The sequence below is a fragment of the Oenanthe melanoleuca genome, chromosome 3 (genome assembly GCF_029582105.1).
Source record: "Oenanthe melanoleuca isolate GR-GAL-2019-014 chromosome 3, OMel1.0, whole genome shotgun sequence".
NCBI classification, from domain to species: Eukaryota; Metazoa; Chordata; class Aves; order Passeriformes; family Muscicapidae; genus Oenanthe; species Oenanthe melanoleuca.
This window is the reverse complement of record NC_079336.1, coordinates 51,965,299-51,980,127: the sequence shown is the minus strand read 5'-3', so window position 1 is coordinate 51,980,127 and position 14,829 is coordinate 51,965,299. Positions and strand designations below refer to the sequence as shown.

Genomic DNA, 14,829 nt, shown 5'->3' with positions numbered 1-14,829 from the left:
GAAACTTTTCCTTACAGTACTTTTATTGTACAACTAACATGCTAACTAAAACTAGAGCACTAACTCAAGCACTGCTTGCAATTTCCATTTACTTCTCGTAGTTTGGAGAGCTTATGCAACTTCTCTAAAAAGACTTTTTAACTCCTCAGCTGTTTATAAGTACTTTTGAGTTATTCAAAGGCAGTTAGCAGCACAGGAAGCAATACAAAAATTCTACTGATAAATGGACACTGAGAATGGACCTCCCTAAATCCTGACATAAGGGATTTCTTCCCATATCCATCATAATGCAGCATCAGAATTTTTAACGCGGTTTCACAGAATAGATTGGTCTTCTTAAAGGCTTTCACATTACTTAAAGGCTTTTTAGAACTGCAACACAAACAATAGCATTCTGCCTGGTTTTCAGGTGCCTTTCCAGAAGTGTTCTCCTTAGACTGTGTTTACCAGCCTCATACAGATGTCTAAACTGGCATGAGACACCCATGCCTTTATGTTTCACACATCTTCCTACACCACTCTCCTATCTTGCACACTAGGAAGTTATTTGCAACTTTGTATCATGAGACCAAACATGTAGATTACAAGGAACTGATCTGTTTATAAAGCACAATGGCACCAAATCAAATTGAGGCATCATAACCAGCTAGGACTCAAAGTTCCCCTTCTACTACATTATTACAGACAAGTCTGATAGGATTCTACGTTAATTTAAAAAAATTGGAAACTATTCATGAAAACAGGTTTCATATATTTTATATCATAACTTTGTCTGGTTTGAGGAATTTTAGGGGGACTTTTCATTGATTTTCAGCTTTTCAGATTTCTGGCTCCTAAAATACACTGAACAAAACACAAGAAGTAGCAGTCTCCTCCTACTGTCGCATTGATGTACTTTACCCCTTAACCAATTTTCACTTTTGCCCCCTGAGAGGTGAGAGCCAACAGAGAACACACAACCCATGAGATGTCACTAAGGTGAGCACCTGCTCACAGCACAGGAATTTTGTGTCATAGGCTCAGCATTCAGGGAAACAGAGGCAGAACACACAGAGACGGCTTGGTCCAGGGAAGGTCCAGTAGTGCAACAAAGAGTTTCACTGAAGTTACCAGGACCTACTGCCACGTGCAATGAATTCAGACCCTGGGTGATCATTTGGGATGGAAGCTGGAACTGCATACCTGCTTGAGAGTGAGCAAACTTTTCAGACCTTTGTCAGAGCAGGGCTTGCTTAGTCCATACTTCACAGGATTACATTCAAACAGCCCACTTTTTATAATCTGATTACAGAGCTTCAATAAAAATGAATTCCAGAGAGGTTATTCCAGTGAGGCAAAACTATTTCTGTGCATAGAATAAAATAATTCTAGCGTGCTGAACGATTGCATCCAACTTTCGTTTGGATCATTGCTGCAATCCAACCAAGGAGCAGCAAATAAAATGTTTCTATACCAACAAAATATAAATTATATATTATTTTGTTTCCCAAATTACTAGGTAAGTACCTCAAATCTTCATCCATGAGAGTGTTTTTCTATTTTCTGGACAAAGCATCTAATTGTAACTCATGTTTTGAATTACTAAAAATCATCTTACAATTATCTTCTAACAAGTATTTAGCTAGAAGTACATTTCCTGGCAACAAAAGTACACTAAACCATTCCAAACGTGAATGACCCTTTAGCTTCATCATTAAGGAGCTTCAGTTATATATAAAGGAAATATAATTTTCTGGTTTAAACATTGGGAGGTTTTTTTCACACTTTCTACAAAGCAGCATCAAAACTATAAAAAAAAAAAAAAAAAAAGAAGGAAAGAAAGAGGGGAAAAAAAAAAAAAAAAAAGCACTGCTTCTTCCTATCTGGTCACTTTGTTTCCATCACACGGATTGTATGCACCACCTACTTAGGGAAAAATAACAGAATAGTTGCTACTGTATTGATCTAGCATCAAGGTAAGCCGAGAAACCTTTGCTGACAGAATTTTATTGAGCAATATAGCCCTCATGTCCTAAGAGCATTATGAAGTTCAAGTCCATTAATAATCGCTACAGGTTATTTTGTAGTTCATGTTACACAGAATGCTACACTAAAGGAATACTTTTGTCCGGGTACTTTTGCCTTTGAACAATAAAACCCGCTTTATTTTTCATAATTACTGCATACAATGACTACTAAGTGTCAAGCAGACGCAGCTACTGCAATTCCAGATGGGCACAACAGCTGCACGAGTACTGAATTCAATTGCAAACACTAACAATGTTTACGTTCGTAGGATATCGGGGTATCTGCCGTGCACCCCAGCTGCTCGCAGTACTTTTGTTTCAAAGTCTGCCTCACCAGTGAGATACCCGGTGAGCGATTTATTCAGCACCGAGTTCCGTTCGCACGCGAGGGAATAAGGCAACCCCCTTGTCATCCCCATCTGTCTCTCATCCTTCCAGATAACCAGCACACCACCATTTTCCCCGCAAACAAAGGTTAAGGAAAGCCCAGCTCCCGTGAAAACAAAGGCAAGGGGGCAACTCGCCGGGTGAGGAGCGGCACGGGGGGGAGCAGCCCCCGGCGGGGCAGGGCTGAGCGGGATCCCGGACGGCAGCACCGAAGTATTTGGGACCGAGCACAGACAAAAGAGGGTGTGGAGCAGCTGCGCGGAGCGCGGCAGCGCCGGCACGCCAGCCCGCTCCGCTCGGGAGGCAGAAAGTCCATTTCTGGCAGGGAAAACCCACCCACCCGTGCCGCTCGCTGCCTGCCCCTCGCCGCCGAGGGCAGGGGCGCGTCCCCCCGTGCCCCAGGCACCGCCGGCGGAACGCGCAGGGCGCAGCCCCGCCAGAGAGAGGTGACGGCTGCGGGCGGGTTGAAGTTCGGGGGCGAGGGGCAGACCCCGACCAGATCCACCCCTCCTCGCCTCGCCGCTTACCTGCGGGAAGGTGCGCGGTGCCCGCAGCCCTCCCGGCGCAGAGAGCGGCGGAGCTGCGCGGTGCCCGGCAGACGCGGGGCTCCTCCGCTGAGGCGGCGGCTGGCTCAGGGAGTGACAGGGCGGCGGCTCCCCTCGCCCTTCCCCGGCACCGTGCTCGGCGAGAGGCGGGCGGGGGCAGGCATGGCGAGCGGGCAGGAGCGGGGCCGGGGCGGTCACTGCCGGCCGGAGGAGGACGCCCGCCGCCCGGGGGCTGCGCGCCCCCCCGCCGGCGGCAGCGCACGGCCAGCCGGAGGCGGCCTCCCCCTGCTCGCCCCGCGGCGACGGGCGGGTGCCATAGCAGCGCTCCGGGAGCCGCCGCGGGGGAGCGCCCGCCGAGCGGCACAGGGGGCGTGGGCGGGCGGCGGCTCCGCGGCGCGAAACTTTCCCGGCTCCGCTGCGGGGTGCCCGGGCGGCGCTCGCCCCCGGCGGCGCTGCGAGGGCGGTGGGAGGGTCCGGACCCCGCTCTCACCGCCGGCCCGAGCGCTCCGCTCAGCGCCGCCCGGGCTCGGCCCGCACCGCCCGCCCGCAGCAAAGTTTCACTCCGAAACCTCGCGGCTGCGGCGACATCTCCACGGAAGCGATCCCCTGGCTTCCCTCCGCTCCCCACGGGACGGGGCGGAGGCGGGCAGACCCCTCGCCAGCCGCGGCGATGGGAGGCAGCCGGGACCAGCCCAGCGGGCGCTAGGCAGGTCTGGCCGCAGGCAGCACCCGGGACGGGACGACAGCCGGGAAAAGGGGCAGGCTGAGCCGCGGGACCGGGACGCGGGTCCTCCTCTACCGCCCGGCCCGGGGGAAGTTTGCCGGCTCCCCGGGGGAGAGCGCGGGCCGGAGCGCCCCGCTCCCTGCTTCGGGAGCGGCCGGGAGCGCCTCCTGTGCGGGACCTCCCCGCTCCCTCCTCCGGGATCAGCCGGGAGCGCCTGCTGTGCGGGACCTCCCCGCTCCCTCCTCCCGTGCGGGCCCTCCCGCGCCGCTGTGCCGCAGCCCCGCCGGAGCGGAGCATTTGTAGCGCGCCCGGTTCCGCCCCGCCGGGCTCGGGGCCGCGGCCGCGAGGGAGGAGCCACCGCAGGGGCGGCGGGGAGCGCGGGGTGCCGGCCGCGGTGCCGCGGGCTCGGATGGGTCTGCCGGTGGGAATCGGCCTTTCCCGGCGGCGGTCGGTCTGTCCCGACGGTGCCGAGGGGAGCGGGGGCGCTCCGGGTGTGCCCGCCCTCCCTGACCCCGTGTGAGAGCCGGACGGAGCCGTGGGAGCGCAGAGTGATTCACCGCAATGTGGGGGCTTTTCACCATTTTTATGATTCAGCTTTTCATTTTTACGCATATTTTGGGGAGTTTCTTTTGAGCCGCCCGCCCATCCCTCGCGTCCAGCCAGGGACGGCAAAGGTGATCTACCTGGTGCTCGCACCTTGCAGTCGGGCCAGGTAATCCAGCAGATGCGCTTCGGAGAGGGGATGACTCCAGCCTGCATGGGAGCTCTCCACATTTATAAGTCAAACATATCTTTTTGGGGGAAAATAAAAACAACTCTGCACTTAGTTTGCATTGATAGCAGGTATTTTTTCATTTTTTTAAAGTTGATTAGACCTAAGTGTTGCTGTTTCCTTTTATTCAGTTTACCAGAATTCTACCTAATGCATCTCCCAAAAAAATAAAAATACTGAACTTGCTATAAGCATACCTAATTTTTTCTCAAGAAGTGCTTTCTTCAAGATAGTGGCTTAGGAGCTGCCATCCATGCTGCAATAGTACTTCCAATTGTAAGTGCCTACAGTTGCTTTGTGTTTGTACAGTGTGTTGTCACTTCTCAGTGTATGCTTTATAAACATTGTAATCCTGGTGGCTGCAGTGGCTTCTGCGTTAAATACAACCTCCGTTATCACCTATTGTAGCAAGGAGACACAAATGCCAGTGACTCCAGACTAGCAAAGAGATGGCTACTGTTCCTCAGAAGTTTGAAACATTGCATTTCCAGCCGTTCGGCATGTTATGTTTCAAGGAGTGAAGAATCACTTTCAAGTGTCAGATTTCTATCTGTTCATTCAGCTATTGCTGGATCTGTAATTTGGTTTGTGTGTGTTGTATCATGTATTTCATGTCAACTAGTGACAGGAGAGGTCTGCAGGCACTTGTGTACTTCAGAGATGTCAAATTTTGAAAGGCCCAGCTGTGTATCAGAGGCAATGGATGAAAGGATGATACATGCCCGCCAAATCCCAAGCAGATGTAATATCTCTACTAGTAAAAGAATGGGAATTTTCTTTAGAATTTATGGGAAATGTTGATGTGGAAGAGATAGGGAAACTTCACACTCCCGTGCTGTCAGTAGATGATGAAATGTTGACCAGGGATGTGACACAAACCACTGCTGGTTTCACCATTGCTCTTGTACTGTCTCTGGAAGGGCTGGGGCTTTTAAATCTAAAAGGCAAAAAAATTGTTCAGTTCTTGCTACTGACCATCTTTTTCCTTTCAACAGTGGACTTGGTAGAGTATCATCATACTTTTTTTTCTTGTTGTAGTTTAACCCCAGCTGGCAACTGAACACAACACAGCCACTCACTTACTCTCCCCTAGGGGATGGTATAGAGAATCTGAAGAGCAAAAGTGAGAAAACTCATGGGCTGAGACAGACATTTAATGGGTAAAGCAAAAGCCATGTATGCAAGCAAGGCAGAACAAGGAATTCATTCACCACTTCCCATGGGCATTCAGCCATCTCCAGAAGAGCAGGGCTCCATCATCCATAGTAGTGACTTGGGAAGACAAATGCCACCCCTCTGAACATGCCCCTCTCCCTCCTTCCTCCAGCTCTCCATGCTGAGCCATGATACTATACACTATGGAATATCCATGTGGTCAGTTGGGGTCAGCTATCCCAGCTTTCCAGTCCCCTCCCAGCTCCTTGTGCACCCCCAGCCTCCCCACTGGTGATTGGAGTGAAAAGCAGAAAAGCTCTTAGATAAGCACTGCTTGACAGTAATTAATGCATCCCTGTGTTATCAACAGCACAATTCCCAACAGCTAGCCCCATACTAGCTGCTATGAAGAAACCATCCTCATAAATCCTCAGGTGATTTATGGTCTCAAACAGTGCCCGTCCTAAAAAAAAGCCTTAGGCAAGTGACAGAAAGAACCAGAGTGGTTTTTGTGGACAGTGAATAGGTTGGAGGACCAGTGCTGTAACTAGGTGAGAAGCATCTCTAGGGTAGACTTCCCCTTGCATTTGCTGTATGTGCAAAACCCACTGTCAGTGAATCACATAATTGTTGGTATTTTACATGATCCATAAGTTATATGTAGAAAAATGTGATAATTTATATTAGCATGGGCAACACATTTTGTGGGAGATTCCTGTGGATTATAGTACAAGAGCTGCCCACCCTAGTGACAGACATTTGGAAGATGTGTTTTGCAAGCAGATGAAGTTCAGTTTTGCTACTTGCCTGTGTTGCCTGGAGCCTTCTAAAATTCTACCATTCTGTATTCTTACAGATGGATAGTGTCTGCTCCTCCTCCTAAATACACCAGTTTTATACTGACCTTAAAGCCATTGATTTAAGGAATTTGCTCCCGATCTGCAGTAGAAAGGAAAGAAAGAATAAAGCCCTGGGGCTCTTCAGATCTCAGTCATCTGCACATCTCTGGAGAGTCAAACAATGTTAAGACCAATATGTCAGGCATTAAATATCAACACTGATAATGCTAACACTCAGTAAAACAAACATTTTAGTGCATTAATTATGAAAGTGGCTACTTCGGAGATTATAGCAAGAATCAGTAATTTTAGCCTCATGAGTGAGATTCTCCCTTTGAAAGGCATGGAATTTTTTTCATTTGAAAGTTGGGATGTCAACAGTATTATAATAATTTCCCGTCCAACCTACACCTTTCAGTTCATGCTATGAAAAGCCATTCATTTACTGTAATGAGCAAGGCAGTGGGTGGATTAAGCTGTGTGTCTTCCATAAATTTAATCCAATAAAAGAGAAAGCTGGCATTCTTTTACCTTTGCACAGGATATTTTTCTAAGGTCAAGATCCATTTCTACTTTGAATTTTGCTAAAAATTGTCACACTTGACTGTCCTGTGTAATAATGAGGTAAATGTGAAATATCCTGAATTGGGAACATGAATGAAACTGAAGATTGAAAGGATCCCCACTAGAGGTAAAGAGCTGAAGTCAGGTCCAGACCATTACAATGAGAATAAATGACACCATAAGTTTTTATTTTTGCTAAGTCTTACTGTGAATTGTACTGTGATACTGTTATCTTAGCTGCCTTATTTTCTATATTATATATTAAAATATAGTCTATATCTGTTATCCCTTTAATTCTGATTAAGACATAAAAGAAGTCTTCAAACCATCATTTGTTCTAATGGATTTCTTCATATTCGATTTTTTTGCAGTGTAATTGGCAAGAATATGGTCTCTGTAAGAAGTGGATGAGTGTCAAGAATTTCTGGGTGATAAATTATTTGTTAGTCAATAAATAATAAACACATAACTGCAAACACAACTCTGCCTTAATGACTGATTTCTGCCTCTGAAAGTATAAAATCTAAGCTCTTTAATCTCTACATGAGAAAATGCTTAAGCAATCAAAGACTGAAATAGCGTCTAAGTATTATATATCAAACCTGTTCCATGCACTCAGGACATAAAAGCTAGTAACCAAAATTCTATCATAAATGATCTGAATAATCTCACTGTCTCTCTTCAAACAAAACCCACCTTTCTTCACCATCAGAAGTCTAGAAGAGGTCTCCTTACTACATTTTCTTACTCCATGCTGTACTGGCCATATACCTGCTATATACTGATTTATACATGCTATACTGGCAGATTAGCTCCTTGCCTTTTAGGCCAGTAGCTATTACCAACCAACAAGATGGTTAACAGGTAATTAATTTTTTTTTCTTCTCTGGTTCCACTAGGCTTACCAGGAGCTCATCAATAGCACTAGCAAAGCTACTTCACTGGTGTCTGTGTCCCACCATTGTGAAACTAATTTCTATATGGCCTAGAAAAATCTTGAGAACGACTCAAAGCTGACCAGTTCAGCTGGCATTTGTCTGTTGCACACTGTCTTTACTCAGCTGGAAGCTCTCCATGGCAAATAGCATCTCCTCCGTTCACAGCCGTATTCCACCGAGGGAAATCATTGAGATCCTGTTTAGCAGAAGTATGGTGCAGATATTTGATAACAGCAAGGAAAGCCAAGAAACACAGGGCCAAGAAAATGTCAGAATCATACAGACAATCTTGGCATGTGTCACTATTTATCTTAACAATAGTTACACAGCATGCAATACTATGTAATTTGCCTTTTATTGGCTTGAGCTTTACCTCAACAAGTTTCTGAAACTAGTGAGAATACAGATAGAAATGTCTGCTTCCAAATGATTTGTGAGCTGTCAACAGCACTTAGAATGCTGATTTAACTTAATCCTTTCTTACTTCCCTACAGTCTAACTTTTTAAAAAAGGATAGAAACTCAGCACTCTGAGTATGATGGAAGCCTATATATTAAAAAAATAAAGCTTTGGAAATCATGTTGGTCATTTCTTTAAGTAGAAACTCAAAGTTTTTTCTGCTAGCATTGAGAGTATGTATGGCTTTTTGTGTATAAAAAAGAATTTTCTAGAATATCTATTCTCTTCATTAACACCTGAAGTATGAAAAATTGCTTGAATTGAGTGGGTTTTAATCTATCTTGAAGTGGTTTAAGAAATCAGATCTTCTTAAACATGTTCCACTGGCATAACAAAAATTTATTTTGGTTGTATCGAAATGTTCATCTGAAGAATGCATTATTATATATAATGAATACCTGGATATGTTGGGATGCATAATGATGGTGTCTAATAAAAATCACAGAAATAGAACTATTATTTATTATGCACATGTAAGTGAACAGGCTCTGAACAATACACAGAATAAAGGAAGCAAAATATCTGTAAAGTGGAACTCTAATGCATAGGATAGTGAGGAAAAAAATTTTTACCAAAAGTTGTTTCTTTCTTTTCAGTTTATTATTAAAGTTGGTGTAGCTTAAGAACTTTAGCCTATTGTCTGGGAGACTTTCTCTAGCTGGCATCCTTAAGCAGCAGCACCATATTGAAAGAAATTTGGAAAGTAACATACATCTTTTATGTCCATCATACCAGAAACACTTGATAAATAAAGTACTAGTGGAATACATTTTTTAGAAGAACAAATATACAGAAAATACAGTCTTTTCTCAGATTACTGGATTGTTTGAAGCAGACACTCCTTCTCTGCATGTAAGGTTTCCTGATACTGAATTAAAAAACACAGCTCTTTTGCTTGAGCTTCCAAGTCAAGGCAAGAAGATGGGATGGTGGGACAGCTGGAAGGATATTCCTTTGTTGGCATAAGGATTTTCTCTGCATTTGAAATGCCAGAAATAGTGCCAGCAAAATAGAAGATGGCTTATAAGATTGCCATCTTTTCATCATTTATTTCTGGGAAGATAACAAAAAGCAACATACTATGCAACTTTGCTTACTAATTTCATAAGAAACTTCCCATGGAAGTGCAGTCATGAGCATCAGTTGTAGTATCTCCAGATAAAATTCCTCTGGGGGCTTAGAGGAAGTTAGAAACAAGTGAAGCAGAACCATCTTTGAGAAAAGTATTGTTACTCTTCTGAATCTAAATGAAAATCTAAATCATGGAGAAAGTATATTTGCTTCACAATTTTGAATGGTGTCACTGAAGTATTTTATGACATATGGTAATTATTTTGTGATTATTTCAGCGAGTTCAGTCTTCATGCCATTCCATGCCATCCCGTGCCATCCCATGCCATCCCAAATTTTTGTCACTATTGTTGAGATGGAGAAAACAGTGAAGCACTAAAGTGAATAAATGACTGTCATTTGAAAATATATATCCCTACCAAAATGCATCATTAAGGGAAGTATCAATTATTCCTCTGTTACATACTTCCATAGAGAAGAAGCCATATCTATGTAATTAATTCTGTCTTATTATCTAAAATGTGTAAATAATTACGTACAACTGCCACCAGTGTAATTCTTAAATATTATTGTTTCTAGACAAAGTAGGAACTGGAACTGACCAACAGCTTGCTTTCTTGAGAGAGCATGAGGGTGTAAAAAGCTTTCTGCTGTGAGAGTCTTCCCGTGTGACACGATTATGTCTCCCAAAAAGATGAGTCCCGTTGAGAGTCTAGACACAAGCTGGATTTTATTTTAAAAGTTTGAGAAGGTGCACAAAACCTAAGCATCAGGTCTTCTTGGAAATATACTGTCAAATATCAGTCATAATTTCCAAGCTTAATGAAAAAGAGATTATAGTTTGTTATTCTGTGACTTTTAATGCTTATTTCTAAGAGACAAGTACTGAATAATTCTGTAACAAAGACAACCAAATATGGCAATTAAAGCAGACTACTTAATGACACCAAGAAATTAACATTTCCTGTGAGGATAATTATTAAAATTGTGTTTATGCCCACACCAACATTTTGCTTCCAGCAAAACACAAATCTATAGACTGTTACTTGATATTTCAAGGACTTTACCCACTACAAAAGATTAGTCCCTGTGAATTTTTTTCTCAGCAAGTCCTCTCAGCATCTGGTTTTAGCCACCACTCTTTTTTTTCACTGGTGTTAGAAGCTAGAGTATGGACTCAGGGATTAGTGCTTTCTGACAAACTGAGGGAATAGAGCAAAACTAAGAGTAAATACAGTAGAATTAAGGGAAGAATTCAATTTTTGTTGACAAATTCCTTTAAATTCAGTACCCAAAATATTTCTCTTGATGGAGTGTGGCTTGAACCTCCTCAAGATGCAGACACCACAAAATAAACATTTCAAGATATACTTAACTTTAAACATGAATAAACATGTTTAAACAACTGAAAACCCTGTGGGTTTGGACAGTGTTGTGAGTGTTCTGCTAAATTGACTCATTGATGGCTTGTGCTATAAAAATAATGACATTGGAGTCTCAATTCTTATTAGAATTTTTCTAAAATATGAGTATTCAGTAAAACTTACTATTGTGTAGTTTTCAGAGTGCAGTTTAGCCCAGCAGTATGGTCTTCAGATATTCTGCTTTTCCTCCTCAGGAGGTATTCTGAAATGGTGGAGAAATGTTCTAAGCCCTGAAGTAAAGAAGACAGACATGACTTCATGCCTTTTTGATTTGGGTCTGCATGACAGCTATTTCTGTAGTCATATGCCCCATCAACATATGCATGGTAATATGTTGTAATAACTTGTATTTTTTCCTATCACCTTAGAAAATATTTTGGCTGTTTTTTTCTGGCATGGAACTTGTGTTCATAAACAGTGGATTTTTAATACATACATACATACATACAAAAAATATTATAATTACCTCTTGAAAAAATACATATTTCCCTCCTTCCTCAGAAATATTGCATTGCATAGGGATTTAAGTGTTCCCACAAGAATCAAGCAAGACATACTGGAAGGTACATTGCTTTTAGAGGATTGTGTGCTAAAGCAATCAAACTGAAAGAGATGACCCAGCTACAAAAAAAGAAAAAAACCTGAAAGAAATCCTTGACATTTTTAGCCCAGTTTAAAAGGGCACTCTGCTGCCTGTCTTTTATGTAAACATGAGTTAGAAACCTGTAAACAACATTTTCATTTATGAACCAGTAACCCAGAATACAGCAGATTCTCAGCATAGTTTATGTCAGGAAATTGTTTTAGAAGAGACTGTGGAGGTAGTTACTATGTTAAAATGTAAAAGCAAAAATAGGGGGATAGGGAAAAACTCTGGATAAAGATACCACTGAAGGCTTTTATTTATGTTTTTAATATTCTCTGTACTGCTTAAAGGATTCTAGATGACTGTAAGGGATGATTTAGATATGAACATGTAATCTGCTGCCTATTTCCAGTAAATTATTGATATAAAATGCTTAAGAGAGCAAGAAAATTAACAGTGGAGCCATTCATTAATGTGTTAAATTTCCATTATTAATAATTCTGTGACAATCATATCAATCTACCATTCAGCCTGTTTTATCACAATACTGTCTCAAATCTCATTTATGAATGGGTTATAACTGAGTAGTTATTTGTGAAAATTAGATCGGTTTAAATGGTCATTAACATAGGAGCTTGAGAAAGGGAAGTCTGTTATTCATTATTTCCATATATCTCCCAGGATTTGTTTTATCCAAATCCTAATTACAGCACTATTCTCTTCAGAGAAATAGGGATACCTTCACTGAAGTGCAAAAGATGGAAAGGAATCATGTCAAAACATATTAACCTGATAACAGAAGAACTTTGTTTTTAAGATATTTTTAAGTAATTTTCCAATTGTATTTAATTAAAAGGAGACACTCTGGAACAAAAGCTCTACTTGACTACCTGAGCATATTGCTAATTCTTTCAGCACATCTGCTGATGAGCACATAGCAGGCTGGCTGTAGCCTCTGTTAATGAAGTTTTCCAAAATATCAATTCATTATGTCTGTTGAAATGAAGCACATGGAATTTTGTCAATCTAGTTTGTTTATTTTGCTATCTCTTCTGAAAATATCTTTTTTTCTTCACAGCTTGACCAAAGCTGGATAATATCTTTCTCAGGAGAGCAGTTCTGTTGCAGTTATTTATATATAAGAAGACAGTTTGTTATGTACCCATCTGCTCTCAAAATGTCATTGACTTTAATGTGAAATTAGTGACCTGGATATGGCAGAGGAAGGTATTACCTAATTCTTACCACCATTTTATCTGTTAATGAAAGCTGCCATGTAGATGACAGGGTAATGATGTCAACTTTGTTCTCCCAGTTATATTCCAATGTGAATATTTACCTTTTTTTTTTTTTAAGTAAATTTCCCTCTACAGTGTCCAATTGTCACAGCACTCCCCTTCTCACCAAGGCTATTAGATAGCATGTCTGTTCACTGACTGACTGAAACATAAGAGCTTCCATTTTTCATTTAGTCATCAGCTGTGTTTCAGCTCTATTTTTATTTACCATGGGACCTGAAGTGTCTTGATATTGCCATAGAGGGTATCTTAAATACATATCTTTAGGGGAAAAAATATTTCTGATTTGCAATACAATTAAAAGTATATTTTATTTGAACTTTGCTGCTAGCCGGTTTAATTCAGCTAAAATCCTGTGATTTGTCTGTGATGTTCATACCTTTAAAAGCTCTTGACAAGCTGAAATTAATACCAGGCATGCTGACCAGGCAGGTCTCATATTTTTTCCTACTACAATGTTTTTCCCTCTGGAGTCAGGGATTGTCATGGATGGAAGAACATGATAAAATATGATTCCATGAGCACGCTTTCATGTTTATTGCCAGAGCCTTTGTTTCCCTACCTTATCATACACAGACTCATGACAGAGGAAGGGTTCAAGAATGCTGGCTCAGGACATGTGGATAAATTAACTTTCATTATCAAAATGTGGGAGTTTGTCAGTCTAAGTTTAAGTTCTTCACACATACTATTAATTAGAGGGGTTTGGGTTGAAAATTAGCTTTATGGAAAAAAAATAATGAATGTCACAGGCAACAGAAGTTTGATGTGCCACAACCCTCAGCCTTATTCTCTAACACCTGTGCCACTCTGATTTGACCCTGCTCTTACAGCGTGTTTCTGACCAAAAAAATGTAGAGAAAATGACAAAACTATTTTTTACAGATGGCTTTTTCAGGTCATGATGAGTCAAAAGGGTGTATTGGAAATACTGGCAAAGTACCTACCTTTAGCCTTGTGATGGTGCCTATGAAGTCTACAGATATGTGAATTCTGGAAATAGGAAAGCTCTGCAGTGAAAAACATTCAGAAATACTTTTAAAACACTGGACTCCATTCAAATGGCTCTGGTTTATTGACCTGAGAAATCTGGAATCTTGACTCCATAACATGAAAGTAAGTCACCAAGAATACAGTCTCAGGTCACATGTGCATAGAAAAGTTGTTGTGAGGCAAGGTGGGCCATAAATTTAAACTTCATTTGCTGTTTTGCATAGATAATTCTCCACATATATAATTCATTTTAATTTAGGTTCTCTATAGCATTCAGCTTAGTCCTCTTCTAAAGGCAGGATATTCTGACTTCACTGGAGTGTGTCAACATGTAGAGCTACTACAAAATATTGATTGCAGTGTCCCTTACTGATTCTATGACTTACTGACAGGGTGCCAAGTATTGTTGTCAGTGGTGCTCAGAGACAGAACAAGAGGTGATGGGCACAAAGTGAAAGCCACTAGAGTCCCTCTGGACATGAGAGGACACTGGTTTACTGGGAGTACTGGCACAGGTTGCCTGGAAAGTTTGTGGAGCCTTTGCCCTTGGAGAAGATCAAAAGCCATTGCCTTGGACAAATGGCTTCAGGTTGCCCTGCTTGAGCAAGGAGCAAATGATCTCTGGAGGTCACTTCAAACCTCAAATATTCTCTGACTCTACAGCTATGACATTTAGAAAATTTAAGCTTACTCATTCCAGGCAGGTTTATCAGATGAGGGAGGATAGAATTGAATTTGTCCACATTACATAATAAGTCTGATGCTTTTCTTAGATATTAACTAACATCTTTCATCTCAAGTTAGCAAGCCAGGGTTTATCCTTTGCAATAACTACAAAAAAACAGTGATGGTAAATTGAATTTAATCTTGATCTGTTCTCAAACACACATTTTTATACCAATTGAAGTTAATTGCAACTGCTCAGCATGGATCCACTATGTCCCTAAATGAAATATCAATATATCTTTATCAATATATAATGCAATTACAACAATACATCTGCAGCCACCTTATTAATATACCCATCTGCCTTTCCATTGGGTTGTAAACTTAAATATCATACCCCTA

The 14,829-nt window shown here is 42.0% G+C and overlaps 2 protein-coding genes across 2 annotated transcripts in view; one reads left to right on the top strand and one right to left on the bottom strand.

The window, feature by feature from the left end:
• The window catches only part of TMEM200A (transmembrane protein 200A), a 53,580-nt gene extending 50,561 nt beyond the window's left edge, over window positions 1-3,019 (bottom strand). Inside the window, exon 1 of the mRNA XM_056488582.1 lies at window positions 2,921-3,019. The gene's annotated coding sequence lies outside the window, so the exon portion shown is untranslated. The remainder of the gene's footprint in view (window positions 1-2,920) is intronic.
• Window positions 2,211-4,378, top strand: LOC130250848 (collagen alpha-1(III) chain-like). The gene is made up of 2 exons (XM_056486960.1): window positions 2,211-2,382; window positions 2,514-4,378. Exons 1-2 carry the CDS (start codon window positions 2,211-2,213, stop codon window positions 4,376-4,378), a joined length of 2,037 nt encoding a protein of 678 aa, XP_056342935.1.
• Window positions 4,379-14,829: the final 10,451 nt, after the last annotated feature.